General features: G+C 46.7%; 2 protein-coding genes across 8 annotated transcripts in view; one reads left to right on the top strand and one right to left on the bottom strand.

Moving 5' to 3' along the window:
* The window catches only part of WNT5B (Wnt family member 5B), a 108,805-nt gene that overhangs the window by 40,075 nt on the left and 41,646 nt on the right, over positions 1-27,084 (top strand). The window lies entirely within an intron of this gene.
* FBXL14 (F-box and leucine rich repeat protein 14) lies at positions 6,598-14,996 on the bottom strand. 7 transcript variants are annotated; one of them, XM_038576331.1, is made up of 3 exons: positions 13,656-14,996; positions 7,957-8,186; positions 6,598-7,745 (listed from the first exon to the last, which is right to left on the bottom strand). In XM_038576331.1, the coding sequence occupies exons 1-2, from the start codon at positions 14,852-14,854 to the stop codon at positions 8,123-8,125; spliced, it is 1,263 nt and encodes a 420-aa protein (XP_038432259.1). In that variant the 5' UTR covers positions 14,855-14,996; the 3' UTR covers positions 6,598-7,745; positions 7,957-8,122. The 7 variants fall into 7 exon arrangements, with proteins under 7 accessions (XP_038432259.1, XP_038432262.1, XP_038432264.1 ...); XM_038576334.1 differs by having other exon boundaries at positions 13,661-14,996; XM_038576336.1 differs by having other exon boundaries at positions 13,703-14,996.

The raw sequence follows: 27,084 nt of genomic DNA, 5'->3' as shown, positions 1-27,084 counted from the left end.
ATGTACTAAAATAGTCAACTGCCCTGAAGAATCTGAAGTGCATCATCATCACTGTTTTATCAAATTATTGTTTTTTCAAATTGCTAATTTACTCTTCCCTAAACTGGTTTTGGTAGGAAGAATGACTTCTAAAATAATTGATACTCTGCTAGATACAGTATGTTAAAAGACAGGAGAAGTATAAGAATAATTATGAGTATTAAGATGATGCTGGGACACCTGGGTGACTCAGTCACTTAAGCGTCCGACTCTTGATTTCAGTTCAGGTCATGATATTGGGGTCATCAGATCGAGCTCTGTGCTGGGCATCGAGCCTGCTTAAGATTCTCTCTCTGCCGCCCCTCCCCCTCCATCTCTCAAAAAAATAGAACAAATAAGTAAGACAAAATAAAATAATGCTGATAAGCCAAGCAAAGAAGCAAATGGACATCCTGGGTAATGATTCAGGAAGTGTATCTGGGAGAGGAAGGTTTGGAACAAACTTTTCCTGCAGGGCAGACTTATCTCATGATTTGCTCCTTATTTAAGGAATCAGGCCCCCTTAGACTCTTTAGATCTAGTCCACTGTCCCCTCTGATGCCCTTGAGTGTATCACTTCATCTTGCTAATAAACAAGTTCATCTGCTTCAAAAGTAGGGTGAAAATTATTCACTCCTGGAGAAGACTGTCACAACACCTTGATAACCAGCAGAAGTGATTCAACAAGGCTGGCTATCATTATCTGGGGAGAGGACTCCAGAGGGGCCACCCTTACTTGCTTTCTTTAGGAAAATTGTATGGCCCCCTTTTCCTGCAACACCCACCCCAATGAAGCATGAAGGCCAATATAAAGTATGAATGTGGTGTTAGTATGCAGTAGTAAATGTAAGATATTAAATGTAATAATTGTGCTCTTATCCATCTGGTTCTCACCTGTTTTGGGCTTTTCTGAGGGAGAACTGAAAAATCAGTAAGGTAAACTAGATCAGGAAGGCATTTCTACTGACAAAACCAGACAGGGTTGGTTTTTGGTTTTCGTTTTTTGACCAAAGACATTTTAGGGACTTTGAAGAAAGGACCTGAGAATTATTACTCAGCCTGGCATTTATTTTGCAATATGTGCTGACTTCTAACTTTCAGCACTGGACAGCCTAATCCTTGATCATCCCAGAATGAGTTTAGGAGTTTGTAATAATTTCCTTTTTACTGGGTATTTGCATACATCACTAACCAGCTCGGTTTAGAAGGATGAGCAGTCTCTCTGTGCTGAAACAGAATGAGGAGAATGGAGGGCCAACCTGAAACGTTCATTTATTGATTAGTCCTTAACGAGCATTTATGTATCAACGACAATATACAGAGGAGACAACTCCCTTCCATAGTGTACATTTTTGAATAGGCTACTAAGACTGGTTAGGGTTTTATATTTTTATCCATGGTTCACATCAGGGCTTCATGTTAAGGGGAAGGGTCAATGTATATAAATAAGAAGAAGGATATCTGGCAAGATTGGGAACATGACCTCTTGCCCTCCAAAGCCTGGGAAGCCCTCGTGAATGCTCCCAATCTTAATAGTGTATGGACATGGTGTGAACTCTCCCCTCTGCAGACAGAGTAGGGGTTAGAGGTTAATGAATGAGTGCTCTCCTCACACACGAGATCCTGTTCGATGGTGGTTTTATAAATGAGGGCTTAAATGGGGTCAGACTAGGACCTGCATATTGCTTCCAAACTCCCTAAATCTTTCTGAAGTGATGGTGTCCAGAGATGACACCCTTCCACCAGGGAAGGGAGACATGGGGCTCTCGTGCTTGGGGAACTGGACGCTGCCACTGGTTCAGTATGTCTAAAAGCAGGACCAAATGGAAAACAAAGGGGGGGGGTCTTTGCTGTTCCCTATTCTTCTCTAGTAATCCCTTAAAAAATAATTGCAGACCCAAACCTCTGGCCTCCAGCACATTTTCCACTTGATTAGAGGCCTTTGTGAGGTAGGGAAAGGGACCTGCAGCCTTGTACATTGTGCTGAGGCCTGAAATGTCCAGCTGGGATTTTTTTCCATCAAAAGGGGATTTTAGTAAAACCATTATCAGGGGCTTAAGAAGAAAAGCTGTTGAGCTGCAAGTGAGGGGGTAGATTAGCATTAGCAGGCTTGTTTCGGGCAACCGGTGGAAGGGTGGGAACGTGTCTGCAGCCCTGCACACAAGCGCTGCCGTTTCCCTGCAAGCTCTGGGCAGGTGCAGAGACAGGAATGAGTATAGGGGTGGGAGCTGATGGGCTTGGGAATGGTACATGGGGGGCTTCCCCCGGGGGCATCAAGTGCGAGGCACCGCAAATCCAGGAGGGTTGCCAGGGAATGCGGGAGACCTGCTAGATGGGGTATCAGAGGCCTGAGCGGTGCCTCGGAATAGGCCATCTACGTCTGTGTTATCTGTCACTGTCCCCCCTTCTCTCTGTGCCCCTCTTCACTCTCTCCATAGACAGGGCAGACGAAACTTGGGAAACCCGGGCACTGGCTGTGCTGGCTTAACTTCAATGTCTGTGTGGACGCCTTGCGGATGGAAGGGACGTTAGGACGGCAGCGGCAGTGGCTGCCCAGGCCACAGACAAGCAGTCAGGCTGCCTGGACCGGCGAGCCCTGCTCTGGGAGCCCTCTCGCTCAGGATTTAGGGAGGTATCCAGGTGTCTTTGGGGGATCGCTAGTGCTAGCACGGTCGGCTCTACCTTCTCTGCCCATCAGAGCCGAGAAGCTGCAGCCCAGGGCAGCCTGAGGAAAGCCCCAGGGCAGTGTTGGGGCCCTGGGGCTGGCTGTCGCCTGCAGGGCCTGCGCGAGGGCTGTGGCTGCACTGTGGCCCTGGAAACACCTCTTTTCTGTGTCTCCCTAGCCACACTGTCAATCCTGGCTTGTTTTCCCTGCAAAACCAGGATGGTGGCTAGAAGGAAATGCGAGTCCTGCCTGCTGCAGGGGCTAGAGACCTACAGACAGGATGGCTGCAGAGGGGGGCAGCCCAGCAGCTATGTGTCTGGGCAGGACAGTCACCTCCCATTCACGTCCTCAGACATGATTCACCTCAAGGCCAGCCTGGTGGCCCGCGACTGGGTAGTTCTGCCTCAAGTCACATCAGACAACCAAAGAAAGAGGAGGGCCCGTCTTCTTGCGGAAGTGTGCCAGCTCAGGAGAATTGTTCCTGGGGGCTGCCAATCAAGGGGCAGCCCTCCTGGTTCCTTCTAATGAGGCACCCCCACCATCTGGAGGAGCTGCTGGTGGTTGAATAGTTCATGCCCTCCCTCACTTGGTGCCCTGTCATCTGTCTCCTCCAGCCTGGCCTGCCCTGTGTTTTCTCCTCCTCAGCTGCGCATGGAGTGATACATGCTTCCTCTTCCTGCCACTGCACCCTCCTTTCCCTGCTTGGGCTGCTGTCCTTGAATCTTTATTTGGTACCATCACCAACAGGGGCATATTTGAGCTACGATGTCCATAGAGCCACCTGGGAAGGTTCTCTGCTTTTCTAAGACTTTTATGAATGGTGCTGGGAATGGTCATTTGCTTTCTGGCTGAGCCCTGAATTCCAGAAGGTTTTCCTTTCTTTTCTCTCATTCTCTAACCAGTGATGACCTCTGTATTACTGAGCTAATAAAGCTATGCCTCATCCAGTGACTACAGCCAGGTGGAAGGAGCCATAGGGGCTGTTCACCTTCCACCTTCCAGATTTTCATTTCGTGGCTGTGCCAACGGCTCTTCAGACCCACACAGTGATCCCGGGAAGCCTGACTATTGAGCTCAGAGAGGGCAAGAGCCCCGAGGCCTTGCCTGCCCTCAGCCTGTCCCCTATTGTGGCATTTTCTGGAATTGGGCCAAGTTGGCGTAGAAGTTCTCTTTGTTTTAATTTCTCCTACCTTTATCTAGTGTCTATTTTCCACAGGAGGAATTTAGATACATGAGCAACCTTACTTGTCTGTCAAGCTCTTAAACGTTTTCAATTTCATAGACCTCTTTAGATTTTATGAAGATGTCTTCATCTGGGCAATAAAGATGCCCATTTTATAATAAAATAATAAAAAATAGGTACTCCTAATTATAATTTTTAAAATATTTTTATTTTTCCTCAAAGGCTTTCCAGAATTTTTCATTACAGATAATGTGCTCTCTTTTTTTTTTGACAATAAAAAAGCCAGCACTTTGACTCTTGCTATTAAAACCATCTCCACGTGTGATTGTAAAATTTCACCCCATTTCTTCTCCCAAACTTCCCAAATATGGCACTATAACAGGATTTGTACAAGATGGTCTTTAAGAGGGGCGTCTGGGTGGCTCAGTCCGTGACACATCTGACTTCTGCTCAGGTCATGATCTTGGGGTCCCGGGATCGAGCCCCACGTCAGGCTCCCTGCTTGGCGGGGAGACTGCTTGTCCCTCTCCCTCTGCTCCTCCCCCTTCACTGGTGCTCAAGCATGCTCTCTCTCAAATCAGTAAATTAAAAAAAAAAAAAAAAAAGTCTTTAAGAAAAATTAGAAACTGATGTTTGATTCCCACAGCCTCCAGAAGCAAATCACTCACTGCGAGCTACATTAGAGAAGCTTTGTGAAGTCACATCTGTTACCTTGCTTGGAAAACAAAGTGCTGCACACCTGGGCACCTTCAAATAGTTTATCTGATGTCGTAAAATTAGATTTCATCTTTTTGGCAACACGCGATTCCTTGTTTGTCAACTCTCAGACCCTGGGGAAATTCTTTGGGTTGGGGGAAGGTGGTGTGTGAGGTGACGGGAGGGCATTTGTCAGAGGGGAGGAGGTCTGGGCGCCCCACTGTAAATCGTCTCCCAATTCGCAGGCAATGCTGCCGCCTGCTGACAAAACAGAGGGCTTGCAGACTCTGTGGATAAAGCAGTTTCATCTTTCCAGTTTCCACCTTTCACATTAGAAAACAAACTTCCATTGTTTACATTAACCATACTTTCTTTTTCTGCCTTATGGTGGATCGTAAGGTCATCTTCGCCAACTTAAGGGAAAGAAAAACACAAGGCCGGGCTCCTAGCTAGACCTGACTCATAGCTACATCACAATGGGGAGGGAGGGCCAATCTTGTGTCAGTGGGAAAGGTGTGCTGGTTTTGGTTTCTGTGGGGATGGGAAAGAGAACAATCTAGGAGTCAAAATTGGTTTTTCACCCCTGCTTGACTTCTGTCTCCTAACTTGCATATATACATTTTTCCTAAGTTTTTTTTTTTCCTAAATTTTTGTTGTTGTTGTTGTTGTTAAGATTTTATTTATTCATGAGAGACACAGAGAGAGAGGCAGAGACACAGGCAGAGGGAGAAGGAGGCTCCATACAGGGAGCCTGATGTGGGACTTGATCCCAGGACTCCAGGATCACACCTTGGGCCAAAGGCAGACACTAAACCGCTGAGCTACCCAGGGATCCCCTCTAAGTTTTTTATTTAAGTAATCTCTACACCCAACATGGAGCTTGCATTCACGACCCCGAGTCGCATGCTCTTCAGACTGAGCCAGCCCTGCGCCCCTACGCATTCTTACTTCTAAAGTAAGCAGCAATGAGGCAGGCTGCTTGCTGCTAAATCCTGTGTCGTATTTACTCAAGTGAATTTCTGCAGTTCCTCTTGTGATTCCACCAAAATTTAGACCCTTATGTGTGGAAAAACGATAGGGCAGCTGTCTTCCTTTGGACCACACTGTTCTGATTGTCGCCAGTTGACAGCACAATAGCGGGGCATCTGGCTCAAGTGCAGAGATGTCAGCTAGGACTGGAAGAGCCAGTTGGGCTATTCCAGACTCAGAGAATGTGGAGACCTTCTCTGCAAGCTGTGAGCCTGATAAAGCTTTGGAGATAGAGAACCTGACCATACCCTTTTTACAGATTCCTGAAACTCTCTAAATTGTGTGCATTTGAAATGAACTAGAAGAGCTAGAAATTGTCACTTTAATTTTGTCATTTCCATATTGTTTGCTTAGGGACACATCTACTGCCTACTGGTCTTTTTTTTTTTTTTTTTTTTTGGTTCTGGGCAGTGAGCTTTTGAGCTATGAATCTAAGGTTTAAAACACTAAAGTAAAAATGGAAGGTACAAATTAGTTGTCTTCCATGTAAGGACATTAAGAATTTGAAGGGGTTAACTGCTGCAATTCCTCCCTTATTTTATCCATCTATCCAATTTTAGCCTCAGTGATTTTACTAAAGATTCTAGGAGTACTGTGACAATTTTTTCGGTTCCTCCCATGAAAGTATTGACCGTGCCTCAAAAAGCAAAATGGGGGATCCCTGGGTGGCGCAGCGGTTTGGTGCCTGCCTTTGGCCCAGGGCGTGATCCTGGAGACCCGGGATCGAATCCCACGTCAGGCTCCCGGTGCATGGAGCCTGCTTCTCCCTCTGCCTGTGTCTCTGCCTCTCTCTCTCTCACTGTGTGCCTATCATAAATAAATAAAAAATTAAAAAAATAAAAATAAAAATAAAAAGCAAAATGGTAGCAGGTAAGCTGTTCTACAGAAATGTGTACATAAAAATTGCCAGGTTAGGGTAAGGCTTTCCTAAAGAGAAATATCATGGATGTTTGTAAGTGTTTTCATATTAATTTCAGATGAGGAAAACAGTACTTTCCAAGCCATGTTGAGTTATCTTGTGCTATTTATTAAAAGTTAATCTGGTCTCAAAGAACAATTTTCCCACAGTCGGATTCCAGTGACTCCAATCCATGATAGCAGGAGTAATTATTGAACAGAGAGCTGTATGCTGAGCCCCATGCTTCTGGATTGTTGATTACTTAAATTGAGGAGTAATCAACATGAACAGCATGCCTGATATTAACAAATTAGACCTGTGTAGTCTTTCTGGACAAAATGGATTTGTAACTAAGGCATCTGTTAAGTCAAGCCTTTTTACTTTTGAATGAAGAAGAATAGCTGGTGATGGGGCAACCCGATTCTACTTTACAAGGATTGTGCAGCAGACATTTGTGGTGCGCTGAACACGCAAAAGTCCTTAGGTTTGAGACTACTGCAAGCACAGACTTACAACACTCGTACTTTGCATCACTATTTGTGACAAAGCAGTGCTTTAGAAACTGGCTCAAGTCCCCGGAGGACAACAGGTGACAGGTTTGACACTGCTAGCTACTTCAGTACCCTGTAGCCCATTCACCAAATTGCACTAGTTTTTTGGCTTCTTGGATAAGCCTATACAGAATGTTTGCAAAACGTATCTAAAGTTTGCATAATGTAATGCATATTAAATAGTAACTTTCAGCTCTTGGGGTGTTTTTCCTATTCCCAGTGAAGATAGGCTCTGGTTTATTAGCACCTTTCTGAAGCCAAGGGATCAGGGTGGTATTTTGCAGTGTCTCAGGGAAAGATCAAAGAACTACCTGCATGTTTGTCACCTTCTGATGTGGTCATTAAACTCTGAAGCAGTCATTGTTCTGATATGCACTCCTCACATCACCCAGGCAAAACCTTTCCAGCTTGTCAAGCCTCTTTCCCCATTTATAAAATTAAATGTATGGTATCAATGAGATTTGTGAAAACAGGCATCTTGAGACAGAAACTGAACACTAAGTCATGCCTAAATTCTTCCAGCAGATTGTGTTCATGTCCCTAACACTGTCTCACAGGCTTCTTTGCTGCTGCAGAAGGACCTCATTCTTCTTTCTTTGTAACTGACACTATTTCCACCATCACAAATAAAAGCAAACTTACAAGTATATGTGGCATTTGTCTTTTAAACAAGTAAAAGTTGAAGAGGAATGAGAGAATAAAAACCTGTCTTCCGGGATCCCTGGGTGGCGCAGCGGTTTGGCGCCTGCCTTTGGCCCAGGGCGCGATCCTGGAGACCCAGGATCGAATCCCACGTCGGGCTCCCGGTGCATGGAGCCTGCTTCTCCCTCTGCCTGTGTCTCTGCCTCTCTCTCTCTCTCACTGTGTGCCTATCATAAATAAATAAAAAAAAAAAAAAAAAAAAAAAAAAAAAAACCTGTCTTCCTTTTTTAAGAAAATAATATGAGCTTTTCTGGGTTAACAAACAGCAAGAATAGGAATTCCCACTTCTATTTGTTTTATTTGCAGGGATGTTTAGCAGAGCCCACGCTAGGGCTGCACAGTTAAGATCTCAAGCTTACTTGCACCTGGAAGACTCGACTTTACATAGTACCAAGTGTGCTGGGTTGGCACAGGCAACTCCACCAGGCAAAATCAGAGCAATCCCTGGAAAAGAGGAAAAGACTGAAACTGATCATTTGTGGACATTTAAATTTACTCACCATCTAGAAATAATTCATTTTCTATCCAAGACCTAAGAGTACACGTTCTTATTCTAGCTGTGCACTTACCTTTGCTAAGTTCTCAATGATTAATGGTTGGCAATGATCCAAATATGAATGTCTTATCTGTTTGATACCATTCACTTTGCAAAATATTTTAACTTGCTATGTTTGAACAAAAATGAGAGACGTAGACTAAGCAAAGAACTGCGTTTGAACATAGCTTTCCAGTGTAGAATCCTGTACTCTGAATTAGTTCATCATAAAGTTTCACCCTTGGGGATCCCCAGGTGGCTCAGTGGTTTGGCGCCTGCCTTCGGCCCCAGGCATGATCCTGGAGTCCCGGGATCCAGTCCGACATTGGGCTCCCTGCATGGAACCTGCTTCTCCTTCTGCCTGTGTCTCTCATGAATAAATAAACAGAATCTTTAAAAAAATAAAATAGGGACGCCTGGGTGGCTCAGCGGTGTAGTGCCTGCCTTCGGCCCAGGGCGTGATCCCGGAGTTCCGGGATCGAGTCCCACATCGGGCTCCCTTCATGGAACCTGCTTCTCCCTCTGCCTGTGTCTCTGCCTCTCTCTCTCTCTCTTTCTCATGAATAAATACGTAAAATCTTTAAAAAATAAAAAATAAATAGTTTCACCCTTCCATCCACAGGGGCTCGGAGGGGCACAAAATTTAGGTCTTGCCCTCTACTAAAGGGATAGAATGACCTGAAAAGGGAATGAGGTGAGCTGCAGAGAAGGGCAACAGGGAGAGGACCACTGGGTGACTTCCCATATATCCTCCCCCTCGGCAGCAGGGCAGCCACCAGCAGAGGCCAGGGGCCCTCCCTTTCAGGGGACTGGCAAGAGACGTTTGTCAGAAGCTGCATGAAGTCCTGGTTTTGTTTTACAAATCTGATCTTTTAATCAAGAGGTTCTTGTGCTTTGGAAATACAGTGGTCCCTGAGGGCCACTACCTTTTCCCCTTTGAACATGTGAGTTCACATTTTCTAAGTCAAAAGTGAAAACGGTTCTGCTTATTCCAAGACCAGCGTCTATGTAGTAAGCACTGCAGGCAACCAGCAGGATTTAGGGGAGAGGCCATGCTTCAATTTACATGTCAAGTGTCATTTTTTAGAAGAAAGTTCTTACCTAAAAGGAGACTCCAATAAAAAAAAAAAAGAAACATTTGCTTTTTCAGGTCTTTGTCATTGAATCATGAAAGAATTTGAATTCTCTTAACTATTGAAAGACATGCTGTAAGTCAGGCAAGCATCCTTATCCCCGTTGCCAAATGTGAGGTGAATCGGGTGCTCCTCCCCTCTTTAGGACTGAGAAGTCCCGTAGGAGGGGGACCACAGCAGGGAGAATCATGCAACACTGCCCAGCATTTGTAGCCGGAGGCCTGTCAGGGCCGTTAGGGGACCGCAGAAACCAACTGAACCCCACCATTGCATTTATAATCTTTTCCAGACAGACTTTAAGGGCTACTGCCCAATGAAACTCAGAAAGGAAAGATGTGTGGAGCCCTTTCCCCACACCCCCCCCCCACAGTTCCTATGAGGTTTATTACCTCTAGGTGAGAAAGTTTACACCAAGTTCCCATTTTGAAATGGTTTTTCACTTCTGAAGTGTCAGCAAATACCTGCACCAGTTTTTTTTCTGCCACTCTAAAAACTGCCCTGAAGTGCCTTTTAACTTTTGTAGCACTCACAAAAATATCAAGTCATTTTCTTTGGTGCTTTTAGTCTTTAAAAGCATTTCTTTCCATTCCAATAGGTATGTGGAGATCGGATCCACCCATATTCCCTTTAAGAGTAAGTGCCCTGTGGCCTGAGCTTGTCTGCACTGTGATCAAACAGATACCACTCATTTCTGTGAAGTCACCTTACTGGGACTCAAGGTATGATCAGTAACTGAACTTTCTCAGGAGAACAGAAGGGAGCAGGACTTTGGAACTGGTCCTGCTTTGCGTCCTGGTTTCCCTCAGTTAGTGGCTGGGTGATTTAAGGCAAGCAGTATGCCTTATCTGGAAATCAGGATACCTGTTTCAACAGGCTGTTTTGAGAACTAAAAGAAATTTACAGATACCATGCAAAGCATACCATGGGTTCTCAACACATTCATTTCTTTCCATCCACAAAGGTTGAGAGATAAACAGTTAACCTTGGCTGATGAAAATAAATGGTTTATTCATGGTTTCCAGAGACACTCCAGATATATTAAGTATACCCAATTCAAGGTTGAGAACAGTAGGCCCGTGACCTTAACTTTCAAACATTAATTTACTGACCTTTAGTCAAGCTTATATTTAGCCTTTCAAGTAAAAAAAAAAAAAAAAAGGGTGGAAAACCCTTATTTTTTTTGTATGAAAGTGAGGAATGTGAGCAGAGTCTGAGACTTAGGAGGTGCTCAAATTTTTATTGACTGAATCTGTACAGTCATGCAGTCTTTTGGAGGAAGAAAAAGTCTAAGAACTTACAGCTTGTGGAGCCTTCATGCATTATAGTGTCAAATGCTAAATTAGAAAGCTGACCCTAATTCCAAGTCCCGACTTACTAGGGTTCACACATTTTCTTTTCTTTTCTTTTCTTTTTTTTTTTTCCAGGCAATAAGCACTGTAACCTAAGAGGGAATAAAGAGATCCACACCTTCCCCCAAGAAAAGGAAGATGGATCTAGTGTCAGGCTCAATTAGACCCAATTGTGATGGCTCTCCAAAAAGGAACAATGTAGCTTTTGTGATATGCTCAAGCAGAAAGCTTGGAAATTTTACAAAACAATCCTACCCCAAGAGAAACTTGGGTTCTAGCTCTCTTCCTGGAAAGAGGTGTCTTTGCAGGAAAGTTTTATACCCCTTACTAGCTCTTGCTGGGATCTGTATTTGTTGTTGTTGTTGTTGTTTTTGGTAAAAAAAAAAAAAATCTCAGAAACTAAGACCTATGTGAAACCAGGAATGTGAATGTGAATTACTCTACTGTTAGAGCATTTATACCCTCTGCCACTTCCGCAGCCCAACCACAGGGCGTTGATCATTTAGTTATTGTCTATCAAAGGGAACTCTTTGCTAGAATTGTTGGTATTCATTTATGTGCCCCGAATTCAGTCTAAGAACCCTCACACCACAGTAGACCCGAGTGGCAAGCTTCAGTGCTGGAAGTGCTTAAAATGCAAATGTGCAAGAACTTCTGGCCAACCTCCCCATCCCCCAGGAAAGTGCTTAAATACAGCGGGGCCTGGAGGAGAATGTTAAAAAGAGGGGCTGAACTGCCTTCCTCCTTTCTACCAGGACCCTCACTCACACTGTGAGATTCAGCATGCATGACTGAGCAAAGTAAGCGAGCAGGCAAGGACAGCGTACAGCGTTCTTTTAACTTTTCTGAACAATGGCTTCAGTTCCCTCCACTCTTCACCATTTCACATCCTCCCCACACCCACTCAAAGTGGAAAGCAACCCATCTTTTCTTCCCCACTTCCACATCTCATGACCCCATTATTCAACAGGACCCCTAGATCTCATTTCCACCCTGGGGGAAATTGTGACTCTTACAGATCTAGTTTTTTAAAAGTTCCATTTCTTTAAATTCCCATGTTGTTGACAGTTCAAAACCAAAAATTATATAAGTCTCCAGTCCAGTCACATTTCTAGAAACACAACATTTAGATGTCAGTAGTAAATCTCTTACAGAATAAATTTTTAACTGTGAGCTTACTTACACCACCTAGGATGCACTGAACTCTATACCTTATTTCCTCTTAGAGTACACAAACAGCACCTCCGACTTTGGCATGTACCCAAACACACACTGCCTTCAAAATAATTCACAGATACAAGGTTTTTTGTTTGTTTTTTTTTTTTTTTCAAAAACATACTTCATATTTCCTCTTTTATTATATAAATATCAGTTTAACCTTTTACTGTAAGAATATAAACGTTTTAAGAGGATCTTTGTTATTATTTATACAAATTCACAAACAGTACAATTAATTGATAAAGGTCTCTGGGTTTCTTTAACTCCATGGTCTCTCTTGTTGCAGTGGAGGATTCTAAAAAAATAAACAAACAAAAACTCCAACAAAAATATACATCCTACTCAAAAGCGATTTTTTTTTAAAGCCACAAGTCCCAACCCCCACCAAAATAAAGAAAGCCATCTATTCCTCCATTTAGAAACTGATTTTTGTAAAACCCACAAACACCCATTTTATTAACAGAGATAAGACAGGAGTTTCAGTCTCCTCCCCTTCACGTTACAGCCCCTGGGGCTCCGTAGGCCAACTCTGCTCCTCTGCTTCCAACAGGAAGCCTCACCATGTGACCTTTTTGTGGGGAAAATTGGAAGAGGGTGAGGGTAGGGCAGGATTTGCATATATAATAATCATTTTCAAGACACAATCTGCATCTCAAACAAACAAAAGTTCAATTCTCATTTCTTCCACACATTTGTGCTATAAATTAAGTCAAAATTTACGAACACCGTTGGGCCCTCAAATCCCAATGGGCAAGGAGAAAAAAAAATTATAGCCAGAATGTGGAAGTGGGATATACTGGATGGATGGGGTTTGGGAAGAAGCCAAAACAAAAAAGACGTACAAACCCAATGGGCATCTTTCCAGTCTAGGCACAAAAATGTTTCAGTCTCAAAATATCTCTCTTGTAGAATTCCAGGGCTTCAGAGAAAAAAGTAAACTAAAACGAGGTAGCCAGACATATATATATGTATATATATATATAATTTATATATATATAATATATAGACTATATTCAGCAGAAAAAAAAGGAACGTGATTTCAAATTTCTTCAAAAAAATAAAAACTTGAAAAAGAAAGACAATTAAAAGGAAATGCACGTGAGTAGCAGAGTACTGTAGGAGAAGTGATGAGAAGAGCCTGGGATTAGTTACAAAGTGGAAGGAAGAAGGGTGAAAAGGCCGTGGTAGTTGGGTTTGCTCTTTATACATTTCAAAATAAAAACCAGATCACAGTATTCAAATGAAAGCTTAAGTGAAGGCAGACATTTTCCTCAACTCCCCAGGGTTTTAAGGACTAGTCACTCCCCGCCCCCTCCCCCCATTTCCAAATGCAAAGCAGTGAGGATACAGTAGCTCAAACAGTCCTCCATCCCCCTGCAGAGAGGAATTGGGTGGGTAAGTAGCTGAATCCATCTCCGCCCTCAGGAAGAGAGGGAGGGGAGTAAGGTCGGGGTAGCAGAGGAACCCCAGATGCCAGGGGAATGGGCGTGTAGTGGGGCCCGAGGTGCCAGAAGAGGGAGAAAAGAGAGCCCGAGGCTTCGTGTCACTGCCCCCATCTCATCCACTACAATGATCTGTGTTGTGTGTAAGTGTGCATGTCGAGCGAGGGGGATGGGGCGTGGTGGTGACCGGAGGATGAACGGGGCGGGACAAGGGGAGCAGGTGCTGCTGCCCTCACCTGACCTTCTCACTGTCCGTCATCTGCCAGAGTCCCAGGTTGAGTACCTTCAGGCAGGGCAGCTGCGTGATGCGCTCCAGACCGCGCTTGGTGATGCGGGTGCAGCCATACAGGTCTATGCCGGTGAGTTGGCTCAGGTGCTCAGCGATCAGCTCCAGGCCCTTGTCTGTGATACGCACGCACTGTCCGATGTTGAGCGTGCGCAGCCCATGCATCTGCCGCACCATGCGGTTGATGCCATCGTCGCTGATGTGGCAGGAGCAGAGGGACAGGGACTTGAGGCCGTCCAGGCCCTGGGCGATGTAAGCCAGGCTCTGGTCCCCCACTTTGTCACAGAAGGACACATCCAGCCCGGAGAGGCGCAGGCTGCCCATGGCCAGATGCATGATGCCCGTGTCACTGATGTTATCGCAGGAGCGCAGGTTGAGGCTGCGCAGGCTGCCCATGTGCGACAGGTGCAGGAGACCCGCGTCTGAGATGCCCCCGCAGAAGCTGAGGTTTAGGAGCCTCAGGCCCGTCAGCCCCCGCGAGATGTGCTTTAGGGAAAGGTCCGTGAGCTTCTGGCAGTCCTGCAGCGTGAGCTGCTCCAGGCCCAGGCAGCCCTCGGCCGCGCTGCGCGTCATGCCGGCCAGGTGCCCGATGCCCACGTCCGACAGGTGGCGGCAGCTGCGGAGGTTGAGGCTCTTGAGGCGCTGCAGGCCCCAGGCGATGAGCAGGAGGCCGGTGTTGGTGATGTTGCTGCAGCCCCCCAGCTCCAGCACCTCCAGGCCCTTGAGATACTGGGCGATGCGGCCCAGGCTGCTGTCGGTGATCTGCTTGCAGAGGCTCAGGTTGAGGGCGCGCAAGGAGCCGATCTCCTGCACAAACGCGTGGCCCAGCCCGTTGTCGGTGAGGTTGTAGCAGCCGCTGAGGTTGAGGCTCTCGATGTTGGCCATGCCCTGGATCACGTAGCTGAGGCTGCGGCGGAGGCTCAGGATCTGCACGCGGCGGATGCCCCGGGCCTGCAGGCTGGGGAACAGCGACGGGTTGGCCCGGCGCAGGTGCAGCTTGGCCTCCACCCCCCGCCACACCGACTTGTGGTAGGCGGCGTCCCGCCAGGCCGTGCACACCTGCGCCGCGCGCCCCTTATCCCGGACGTCCAGGTAGCCGAAGATCATGGCCAGCAGCTCGGGGAACAAGCACGAGATGTGGGTCTCCATCTTCCTCCTCCCCCCTCCGCGGCGCCGGGGGGAGGAGGCGCGGGCCCCGCCGCTCCTGCCCGAGAGGCGACCAGAGCGGTCCTCCCGGCCGCCGCCGCTGCCGCCGCCGCCGCCGCCGCCTCGGGCCCAACGGCCGGCCCCTCCCCGCCTTCCGGCTCCGGCCGCCGCCGCCGCCGCCGCCGCTCCTCCTCCGGGTCCGTCCGCGCTTCCTTCCTTCCTGCCGGCGTCGCCTCCCTTCCCTTCCCTCCCCCCGCCCCGGGCTCCGCTCGGTCCTCACATCCCGGGCGGGGAAGGCGCCCTCTCACTCACTCCCGAGCCCGGCCGGGCCGCCGCCGCCGCCGCCGCCGCCGCCAACACCGCCGCCGCCGCCAACACCGCCGCCTGGGGTCTAAGCGCGCCGCGCTCGGGCCGCGCCGCTCCGCCCGCTCCGCCCGCTCCGCCCGCCGCGCTCCCGCCGCCGCTCCCACGCCCCCTGCCGCATCCTCTGCCTCCCTCCGCTGCCGCCGCGGCTCCGGGGGGCTCCGGGGGGCTCCGGGGGCTGCGGGCTCGGGCTCCGGGCGCCGAGCAGGCTTCCTGCTGCCTTTGTCTCTCGCCCGCTTTTCAAAGCTCCCAGCCCGGGCCGCCCGCACTCCGCCGCCCAGGCGGGGGGACCCGGAGGCCAATCCGGGCCACCGGGCGCACGCTCCCCGCACCCCCCCGCCGTCCGCGGACGGGTGGGGGCCGCCGGCCCGGGCCCGGGGCTCCAGGGGCTCGCGGGGCACGCGGCGGCGGGAGCGCGGCTCGGCGCCGGGCCGGGCGGGCGGGCGGGCGCACGTGCGGGCGGGTCGGGCCGGACCCCGCGCCCCGGGCCCTCCGCGCCGCCCCTCCCGCCGCGCTCCCCCGCGCGCGCCCGCGCAATGGTACGAGCCTGCGCTGCCGGAACTGGCGGAGCCGTTGCCCTGGAAACCGAGTTCCTCCCGGTCGGAGCGCCCGGGCGGTTAACCCTGTGGGCGCCGCGGGGCAGCGGCTGTCAGCGGGCTTCCGCGCCCTCCGCCGCCGCCCCCAGCCCGCGGGGAGCCGGGCCCTCTCCGGGCCGCGCCCCGGCCCAGCCCTCTCGTCTTCGCCGCTGACGGCCGCGCAGCCCTCCCGGAGCCTTCCCCCACCCTCCTCCTCTATCAGCCCTGCCAGACCCTGCTCCCGGCCCGAGGCTCCTAAGCGTCCCTCGCGCTCGCCCCTTAGCACGTCTCCGCACACCCTCGGTGCTCCCCAGCGGGGCTGCCTCCTTCCTCACCGGTCTTGTGCCTCCAATCACGGAGAAACTCGGCCTTATTCATCACTGACCCTCCCTAGCCCGCATTCTAGCATGACCCATCACTGCTGCCTTCCAGCATCTTCTGCTTGTTTCCAGGCTCCGCGGGGGTACTTTGTGCATCGAAACTTCACTGCACTTCCGCACTTTGTTGGGAACTGTCGGGAGCGCCACGGCTGCCCCCGCGGCCCTCAGCCTGCTCTGCACTGAGAAGAGAGCAGCCCTCCCTCAGCCTGGCGTGAGGAGTTTTCTTCCTCACCAGCCTCTTGGACTAAATATAAATCGTATGCACAGTTCTACTGATCAACTGTATAGATACTCAAATTTTTTTTGATTTATTCATGAGAGACATAGGCAGATGGAGAAACAGGCTTTCCCGGGGAGCCCAGTGGGGTACTCCATCCCAGGACCCTGGGATCACGACCTGAGCCCAAGGCAGGGGCTCAACTACTGAGCCACCCAGGTGCCCCAAAGATACTTTTTAAATAAAATACCATGACTGCTGGACTTGGTTTAAGGCGCTGCAAGCAAACATCTGTGGGTTTATTAACCGTGTTTTATGGAACCAGGGCACTGCTCTCTTTTAGAATGTGGTTCTTCAGTGCCTGCACAGATAGGAGTTAAGCATTTCCCTTTAACTATCCCCAAACCAAGAATCTTTGGGTCAGAGAAAATGACCCTCTGTATTTTTTTTTTTAAGATTTTATTTATTCATGAGAGGCAGAGAGAGGAGCAGGCTCCACGCAGGGAGCCTGACGTGGGACTTGATCCCAGGACTCCGGGATCAGGCCTTGAGCCAAAGGCAGACATGCTCAACCACTGAGCCACCCAGGTGGCCTAACCTTCTGTGTTTTTTTTTTTTTAAAGATTTTATTTATTTATTCATGAGTATACACAGAGAGGAGAGAGAGAGAGAGAGGCAGAGACACAGGCAGAGGGAGAAGCAGGCTTCACGCCGGGAGCCTGATGTGGGACTCGATCCCGGGTCTCCAGGATCACACCCCGGGCTGCAGGCGGCGCTAAACCGCTGAGCCACCGGGGCTGCCCCCTTCTGTGTTTTTAATGAACTCATGGGTTCATATAACTTGATATAGGACAACCTGATGCATTTATCAGAAAAGGAAAATGGTCTCATTGACTCGTTGAGGACCTAAGCAAGATTTTGAATGGGTTCCATATTCAGTATGTGAGATGAACTTTTGGCCACTTCTCTTTGCCCAAGAGACCAATACTAGACTAATACTACAGATTCACTAACAGGCCTAATGTATTTCAGACCCCATCCACCTACCTCTCCTGTTCCTAAATCAGGAAATACAGAAGCAAAAATTTTTACAGGTTTGCTACCCCACCATATTACACATGATATGAGGCCCATAGATTTTTATAACCTTTCTGAAATAATAGACTGTACTGTTAGTCACCTAGATGATCCAGATGTGCTGTGGCAATAAGATGTCCCAATTCCTGGCCATACCTGAGCTAATACTCTTCTCCTAACGTGTATCTGGCCTTATATTTATCTCAGTCGCTTCTGCCTAAACTTTTACCTTAAACTCTACATGAAAGTCACTTTTTTTGGTTGTTGATTTGTGGATGTGGATGTGTTTGTATTGATGTCAAAGTATGAATCCCAAACACCTTAATCCTGCTGAACACAAAACAAAGTGCTAGACCACACATGGGGCAGAGGGGAGTGTATTTGTAGACTTGGGAGCATGACCTCAAGAAAAAACTTAATGGTTTTCTTCCACTAGACAGGCCGTTGTTCTCAGCTCAAGTCTGAAGAGACATTCAGAGATGCCCAGAAACACCTTCTCTAGAAGTTGACCACTTGATCCTAGTTTTATCAAAACTTTTTCTTGGGTTGAACTCTAGAATTTTATTAATACAGAGCCTTTTGTTTAAGACATTCAAACATGGGCAGCCCGGGTGGCTCAGCGGTTTAGCGCCTTCCGCCCAGGGTGTGATCCTGGAGACCTGGGATCGAGTCCCATGTCGGGCTCCCTGCATGGAGCCTGCTTCTCCCTCTGCCTGTGTCTCAGCCTCTCTCTCTCTCTCTCTCTCTCTCTCTCTCATGAATAAATAAATAAAATCTTAAAAAAAAAAAGACATTCAAACATATTTCAAGGATTTCCACGTTTCCACGTTCAATATAAATAGGAAAATAAACATCAAGAGGCATCTCATAAAATGAACATTAGTGAGAAAAAGAAGTGTGGCATCAAAGGAGCCCTGTGCTGTCTGGAGACATGGTGACTTTGTATGGCCTTGAGAAAATGTGTCCCCTTGCTGGCTCTCATGTGACATCATGTGACACTAGGGCGATTTGACTGGATAATTTTCAGGGGTCTTTATATGATTAGTAACACTCTAGAAGACCATGAGCTTAGATGGGTCCTGCTGTCTTCTCAACCTTGGAATTTATGGATTTTTCCTAAGGCCGGCCAGAGATTAAGAGTATTTTCACATGCAGTGGCTTCTTGGGGGTTTTCGTTTAGGTTCAGATCTGGGACACAAAGATAGATGGAGGGTATTACGGAGCAGAGACATTAATTATCTGAAAAAAAATGTGTACCAATGTAGAAAATCCTGAGGATAGCTGTTCATTTCCCACCCTATCCCACCCCACCACTTCCCTGGACTTTATTAAAGAAAAACAATTATGGTAAATCCCTAGAATGTAGTTGATTTTCTGGGATTCTTCCCTCAAAAATGTGACATTTGATTTCTGAACACATGCCAGATCATGCTTGGTTCCCAATTGTACTAAATAGGTACGAAGCTGAAATCCTAAAATATTCCCCAGTCTGTGATCTGTCTTTGGGTCTGCAGTTATTGCCTGAACAGCTACTACGGCTTCGTGAATTTTTGTCTGTAGTTCTCTGAGCTCTTCTATGTGCAGGAATCACAGAATATGAGCAGCTTCATTAAGAACTGCATCTGCTGTGTCAAAACCAAGAATATGTTTGTCTAAAGCCACAGGCAAGCCCTCTTGTTTGATTTGCTTTGGTAACTGCATCCTGGACCAAAATACAATTTGCCTTAAACATTACTAGGTAATCATCCTGACACTAACCTGAAGAAGCTTAGCCAAAGCCATTAGACCCGCCTTAAAATCAGGATTATTGGGGCACCAGCATGGCTCAGTGGTTGAACATATGCCTTTGGCTCAGGATGTGATTCCGGGATCCTGGGATTGAGTCCTGCATCGGGCTCCCCAGGGAAGTCTGCTTCTCCCTCTGCCTGTGTTTCTATGTCTCTCTCTGAGTCTCTTATGAGTAAATAAATAAAATCTTTTTTTTTTTTAATTTTTATTTATTTATGATAGTCACACAGAGAGAGAGAGAGAGAGAGGCAGAGACACAGGCAGAGGGAGAAGCAGGCTCCATGCACCGAGAGCCCGATGTGGGATTCGATCCCGGGTCTCCAGGATCGCGCCCTGGGCCAAAGGTAGGCGCCAAACCGCTGCGCCACCCAGGGATCCCTAAATAAAATCTTTAAAACAGGATTATTTACATCCAAATTGATGAATGCCTCTACATTGCCATTTTGATTATTATCACGTACCAAGTCCTTTTATTTCTCAGCATCATATCCAGACTGAAGTCTAACAGCTAAACCAAGAAGCCAATTAATTGTTTCTTGTCGACCTTGAATCTTGAAAGGACAGTTAGCATCTCTAAGGTACTTTTCAAAGAACTTGGGCCAGTCACTACTGTGGATGTTTCTTAAAATCCCTCTGCCTTAAATCTTGTAGTGTCTGATTTTTCTGGTCTTCAAGCCAAACAATAAAGTTTCTAAATTCTGGTTCATCTTTACAGTTGAAGCCAGCAGGGCTGTGGTAGTCGAGAGCCATCATCAGCTTGCCTTGGAACATGGTCCTGGCTTCTCACTCTAGTTCCTGGGGCTTCAACTGTGAGACAAGAGGCGAGGAGTTGCAGGCAGGCAACCCCGCTACTGGTGACACTGAGTGATTGTTCATATTTTAAGGACTTGTTGAGACTTTTGAATATGATTCAACAAGTTGCAACCAGAAAGAAGTTTTTTTTTCAGAGTGAGCCTCTGTAGAGAAGCAGAAATGATAGCCTTATATAGGGAACCTCTCCAAAGCCTTACCAAGAATTTTAAGGGAACTAGATTTTCAGATAGGGTGTGTTTTTCACCTGGGTGAGGCCTGGGAAAATTGAAAGGCCCAACCCAAATATCAAGCTTACTTAAGGGTGTGTATACTTCCTCATTCAGAGAGGAAAGATCTGGCAGGAAAGATCAGACTCTTCTGTAGCTTTTTAAACTCATTCAAAAAAATATATAGATCTGGAGCCCCTGGATGGCTCAGTCAATTAAGCGTCTGCCTTCAGCTCAGGTCATGATCCCGGGGTCCTGGGATGGAGTCCTGCAGAGGGCTCTCTGCTTTGCAGGGAGTCTGCTTCTCCCTCCCCCTCTCCCTCTGCCTTCTACTCCCCCTGCTTATGTTTTCTCTCTCCCTCTCTCTCTCTCTGTCAAATAAATAAATAAAATCTTAAAATTAAAAAAATCCAAAATTAGTGACCTAGAGTCTAGCTGGTAGGTATTATTATTATCAAAGGAGTTAAAATGTTTTTCGTGGTTTTTTTTCTATTAACTCTAAAGTATCCATGACACAATGTCTACTATGTAGTAGGCACTCTGTAAATATTTTTGTACTGAAATGAATGAGAACAGTAATAACATAATAGCTTTATGAAAGATTTCATGCATATCAAAACTTCTCCAAGAGTCTGGACAACCAAAACAATGGATCTCTGATGTTTATAAAATGGTACCTTTCCAACTTCAAGATTTCCTGGCAGCAACATTCTCTCTATTCCTAGTATTACTAAACTAGAGAATATCATGAGGCACCTCTCTGTTAGAGAATGTTAAAGATAAGAAAGGTGAGGACATAATTCACGGATTGCAAATAAAAGATTTAAGCAGGGGACACCTGGGTGGCTCAGTGATTGAGTGTCTACCTTCAGCTTGAGGCGTGATCCTGGAGTCCCAGGATCGAGTTTCCACACCGGGCTCCCTGCATGGAGCCTGCTTCTCCCTCTGCCTGTGTCTCTGCCTCTCTCTGCGTGTCTCTCATGAATAAATAAATAAAATACTTAAAAAAAAAAAAAAGATTCAAGCAGTAGCAAAGGAACAAACACCCTGATTTTACAATGGGCAAAGGACTTGAATAGATATTTCTCCAAAGAAAATCTACAAATGGACAACGAGCATATGAGCAGATGCTAAACACCAGAAATTGTTAGGGAAATGCAAATTAAAAGCACAATAAGAGAGCATCTCACATCTCTTAGGATAGCTGCTATTCATAAAACAGGAAATAGCAAGTGTTGTGAAAATATAGGGAGATTCTAACACTGACATACTGTTGGTGGGAATGTACAATAGTTCAGCCCCTGTGAGAAAGTATGATGGGTACTCAAAAACTTAAAAATAGGGGCGCCAGGTGGCTCAGTTGGTTAAGCATCCGCTTTTGGCTGAGGTCATGGTCCCAGTCCAGAGTCCTGGGATAGTCCTGCATCAGGCTCCCTGCTCTGCGGGGAGGCTGCTTCTCTGTCTCCCTCTGCTGCTTCTTCTGCCTGTGCTCTCTCTCTCTCAAATAAATAAAATCTTTTTTTAAAAAAAGATTAAAAGTAGAACTACCACATGTATGATCCAGAAATTCTACTTCTGGGTTTATATCCCCCCAAATTAAAGTAGGGTCTCAAAGATATATTTGTATACCCATCTTCATAGCGTTATTTACAATAGCTGAAATGTGGAAGCAACCCAAGTGTCCTTCGATGATGACTGGGTAAGCAAAATGGGGTATACACATGCAATGGAATATTACTGAGCTTTAAAAAAGAAGGAAATTCTGGTCACAGGTTACCACATGGAGGAATCTTCAGGACGTAATGCTAAGTGAAACAAGCCAGTCACAAAAAGACAAATACTGTATGATTTCACTCATATGAAATATGTAGAATAATCAAAGTCAAAGAAACAGAAGTAGAATGGTTGTTTCCCAAAGGCCTGAGGGAAGAAGAAATGGGAGTTGTTTATTTGGATATAGTTTCATTTTTGCAAGATGGAAAGTTCTGGAGATTTGTTGTACAATGTGAATATACTTAACACTACTGAATTATATGCTCAAAAATAGTTAAGATGGTGAATTTTACATTATATGTATCTCACCATAATTAAAAATGAGAATATTTAACTAGAACAAACATTTTGAAATAAAAGATGTAAATAAAAGGAAAAATATAGGTGAAAATTGTTCTCCTATCAACAAATTGTCAAGAATACCCTGAAATATTTGTTTACTCTTCCCAAATCATTAGTCTGCTAAATCCTATAAACATGGGCTTTAACCACCACAATAAAAATAAGGGCCTGGGGTCTGGGTAGCTAGAGCCCTCTCATTAGGCTGACTGTGCACTTTATTTTTTTATTTTTATTATTATTGGGGGAGGAGGAGAGGGTGTTTCCCCAGGACTTTATTTGGGTGGACCTGGGGACAGAGAAACTCTGCATCTAAAAGGTGTTGGGGGACACCTGAGTGGCTCAGTGTTGACTGTCTGCCTTCGGCTTAAGTTATGATCCCCGGGTCCTGGGATCGAGTTCCACATCAGGCTCACAGCGGGGAGCCTGCTTCTCCCTCTGCCTATGTCTCTGCCTCTCTCTATGTCTCTTATGAATAAATAAATAAAATATTTAAAATAAATAAAAATAAAAAGAAAGTGTTGGGCCTCTTGGTGGTAAAGCGTGGCTTGTGTGGTGCCCCAGGATGTGGGGAGCTGAGGGACTTGATCTGGAAGTGGTGGAACCACCTTAGTGGTGGTTGGTGGCACTTGCTGGCTGCAGTCTCCTCCACCTTCATGATCTGGATGGAGTGGGCACTGGGGCAGCGCCCACATCTGGGTAACACTGGGTGACAGCATTCAGGCACCAATACTCCCAGTACATGTTGTGTATGGGTGGTGCTTCAGAGTCCTAATGTTGCCACCCCAAAGTTCCAAACCTGCCAGGGGGGATTCCTCCAACACCTGTCCACACTTGGACAATTTCCCCTGACGACTTCTTCATCATCTTCGGCAAAGACACAAAGCACCAGAAGGAGGACTTGGCGACCACTGGACTAGGTGGAAAGATTCGCAGGCAGTGGAGGTGCTGAGTGCGGCATCTGGTGTGGGCAGGTGGCGGGGCACCACCTTGTTCTCTGCAGTGTGCCCAGGCCTTCAGGACACCCTCCACGCTCTGGCAGCCACCCACGGAGAGCAACTGTGCACTTTTCTTTCTTTTTAAGATTTATGTATTTATTCATGAGAGACACACAGAGAGAGGCAGGCAGTGAACACCTAACAAGGTAGATTTTTTTAATCAGGAGTTCAGGAAGCATTAAAACAACTTTTGTGCACTACTTGGTGCTTTGTAGTAGACAAAGATGTTGAAGTGGTGTTTTGCATTTAAGGATTTAGGACCAGGGCACCTGGGTGGCTCAGTGATTGAGCGTGTACCTTTGGCTCAGGTCCTAATCTCAGGGTCTTGGGATCGAGTCCCACATCGGGCTCCCTGCTCAGGAAGGAGCCTGTTTCTCCCTCTGCCTGTGTCTCTGCCTCTCTCTCTGTGTCTCTCATGAATGAATAAATAAAATCTTTTTAAAAAAATGAAAATGAAAAAAGAAAAAGCAAAGAAAAATATTTAGGACCAAGCAATGAGCTGGAGAGTACCTGCTGTGGTGTGTTTGCTGATGTTCCAAGGGCCACCAGAGTGACAAAAAGAAAATGTTTCAGTTTAGAGGGTCACCATAGGGAAGCCTAGAATTTATAAGTAGGTGTTGATGGAGAAAGGTCATTACATAGGGTGGAAACTTATTTAGAGAACAGGCTGAAGTGTTTCCTTACTTGTTTAGAGAAAAGTAATAAGAACTCTGTAATAGCAGCCCTACATTGTCATACTTTGTTATGGTTCTTCCATCTTGAGGCGTCGGTTAGGTTAACTTAAATCACCTTTTCAAAGAAGTTTTGGCTTTTTTTTTCCCTTCAAGAACAAGGAAACTTTAACTCTTATGTATCTGGAATTGGAATTCAGTATCTGAAGTCAGAAAATTTGAGTTCATGGCTTGGACTTTGCTACTGTTTTTACAAACCAGACTGCCTTGGAAAAAAATGTTCTTAATTGGCTATCTTTCTCCTCATTTGCCCAATTCACTGCTGACAGGTAGAGCCTGAAGGTGCACATTCAGGCAGGGAAGGAGGAGAGCAGCCATTCAGAGTTCTGGCTTCCATGTGTGTCTTCCTTGAGTGCTTGTGACATGGGGGCTCCTTAGATCGCCTCTGTTCCCAAGGCAGCATCGTGAGCTCAATCTCCACCAGGCTCCGAGTCTGAAGTCCTGAACTGCAATCCTGGCTCTCCCATTATAGACACATGGCCTCCGGCAAAGTGACTGAAATTCTTTGAGCTTCAATTTCCTCATCTATAAAATGAAAGTAATTCCTGTTCACAAACTATTGTGCAAATTCCCTGGGGGAGGGAAATCCACGGGAAAGGAAGGGCCTAGTGTAGAACCTGGCACATCGGAGACATCTAATAAATGCTAATTTTTTCTTTGATAAATGCACTGGCGGGGGGGAGCCCCACACAGGTGTGCGCCTCCAAGTTGTATAGATATACATTTGCTGACAGTTCAACATTTTTTTGATGTTATTTCCTGTTTTCAAGAAATGTGCAGGTTAAAGGAGCAGAAACATAGCAAGAGTATAATAAACTGATTTTTCAGTTAGGGCAAGCCATCTATCTCTCTGCACCTCGTTTTCTCTTCCCAAAGTCAGGAAGAGCAGCATGTTCCATTCAGCCACCAAGAGTCCCAGACTCCTCTTCCGCCAGAGGAACATCCAACTTGTTTCCTTAAAGTATGTTTTCATGACCAATTCTCACACTTTTGCTCAGAGGAATTGTTCTCAAACTTGCGTGCATTGGAATGCCTGTGAAGGCTTCTGAGTCAGAAGGTCTGGGGTGGGGCCGAGGATTGGCATTTCTAGCAAGTTCCCAGGTGATGTTGATGCTGCTGACCTGGGATCACAGGTGATCCCAATGACCACTGGTCACAGGCATCAATGACCACTGGTGAGCAACTGCCAACTACCCAGTTTTCTTTCTCCTGCTTTAAAACTTCTATTAAATTAAAGGCTCTCCCTTTTTAGTAAGAAAAAAATAATATAGAAAAAACTACGTTCCCCCATTCATCTTTTTTTATTATTATTAATTTAAATATTTGAGAGAGAGAAGATAGTGAGAGAGAGCATGAGCAGGGGGCAGGGAGAGGGAGAAGCAGGTCCATCCCAGGACCTCAAGATCACGCTCCCAGGACCCTAGGATCATGACCTGATCATGAAGGCAGATGCTTTGCCCCTTAACTGACTGAGCCACCCAGCCACCCCACCCCCATTCATCTTTTATCTTTTAGATCATAAGCTCATGAGGACTGCATTTTTCCCCCAGTGATAGAGTGAAAAGAATATAAGTTTTGTAATCAGATTCTGGTTTAAAATCTTGACTCTAACTTACTAGCTCTGTGACTTTGGACAAGTTATTTAACCAGCTGGGGCCTCAGTTTTCTTGTCTGTGAAACAAGACTAGTGATTTTTGATCTTGGGAGTTTGGGGAGAGTTGGATGGGGTAACGTGTGTAACCTCCTAGTACAGTTCCTGACCATCGTAAAAATAGTTACTATTTACAAAGCATTTATTATATATTAGCGTTTCCTTTAAGGTCTTTACATTATAAGGACTTACCTGTTCTTTGCAACAACTTGTTGCAAAGTTGCAACCTGTACCACCTTGCAACCTGTACCACCTATGGAGAAAGTTCCCATTTTACAGGCGAAGAAGCTATGACACAGAGAAGTGACTTGCTCAAGACCAAACAGCTAGCAGAACTAGAATTTGAACTTAGTCTAGATCTGGAGACCACATTCAAAGTCACTATGCTTGCTGCCTTCAGTATAGGTTTATTGTTCTTTCTTGCTAGGATGCAGTTTCTTTCTTTCTTTTTTTTTTTTTTTTAAAGATTTTATTTATTCATTCATGAGACACACAGAGAGGCAGAGACACAGGCAGAGGGAGAACCAGGCTCCCTGTGGGGAGCCCGATGCCGGACTTAATCCCAGGACTCTGGGATCACGCCGTGAGCCAAAGGCAGATGCTCAACCACTGAGCCACCCAGGTTCTCCTAGGATGCAGTTTCTATATGACATCAAAGACGGAGGGGTCCATGAAAACAATGGTTAGCAATGACTGAAATAGTGACCGTACCATGAGCAGCATTGGGCCAGGGGTCAGGTGTGGCTTCCATGCAAAACACTTGAAGACCCTGGTTGATTTGCTAGCCAAGGTAGGTCAGTATTTGTGTGTGTGTGTGTGTGTGTGTGTGTGTGTGTGTGTGGTGAGAGAGAGAGAGAGTGCATGTGCAAGCCCCTGTGTGCGTGCATGCTGTGGGTAGATACACTGATCATCCATCTTGTACCTCCAGACCCACTGTGGATGCCTGGCTGGCTCTGACCTTTTATTGTCCCCAAGGAGTGCACTTGTGTGTAATTATGTCACCCTCTAGTGGTTACTTCCCCAGTAGCCCTTTCTCCACTGAACAGCCCACTCAATGTCAATGTTGTGCTTCTTCCAAATGAGACTCCCTGAGCAGGACTTGGAGGAGATGTGGGCACAGAAGGCCTGGGCTGAGAGAAAAGGAGCGAGGCCTGGGGCAAGAAGAGAGCAGCAGGCTGTGAAGAAAGGAAGACGCACTGCACTACGGGAAATAACTAAAGACCAGCGGCCCTGAGCTGGGCCAGGAGGAAGGGGAGGCAGGAAAGACAGGCATTCCGGACGGAGGAGAGGCCTGGGAAGGAAGCTGCTCTCAAGTGCAGCTC

This window comes from Canis lupus, chromosome 27, assembly GCF_011100685.1.
Source record: "Canis lupus familiaris isolate Mischka breed German Shepherd chromosome 27, alternate assembly UU_Cfam_GSD_1.0, whole genome shotgun sequence".
Lineage (NCBI taxonomy): Eukaryota > Metazoa > Chordata > Mammalia > Carnivora > Canidae > Canis > Canis lupus.
Note: the sequence above shows the minus strand (reverse complement) of the source record. Positions and strands in the feature narration are given on the sequence as shown.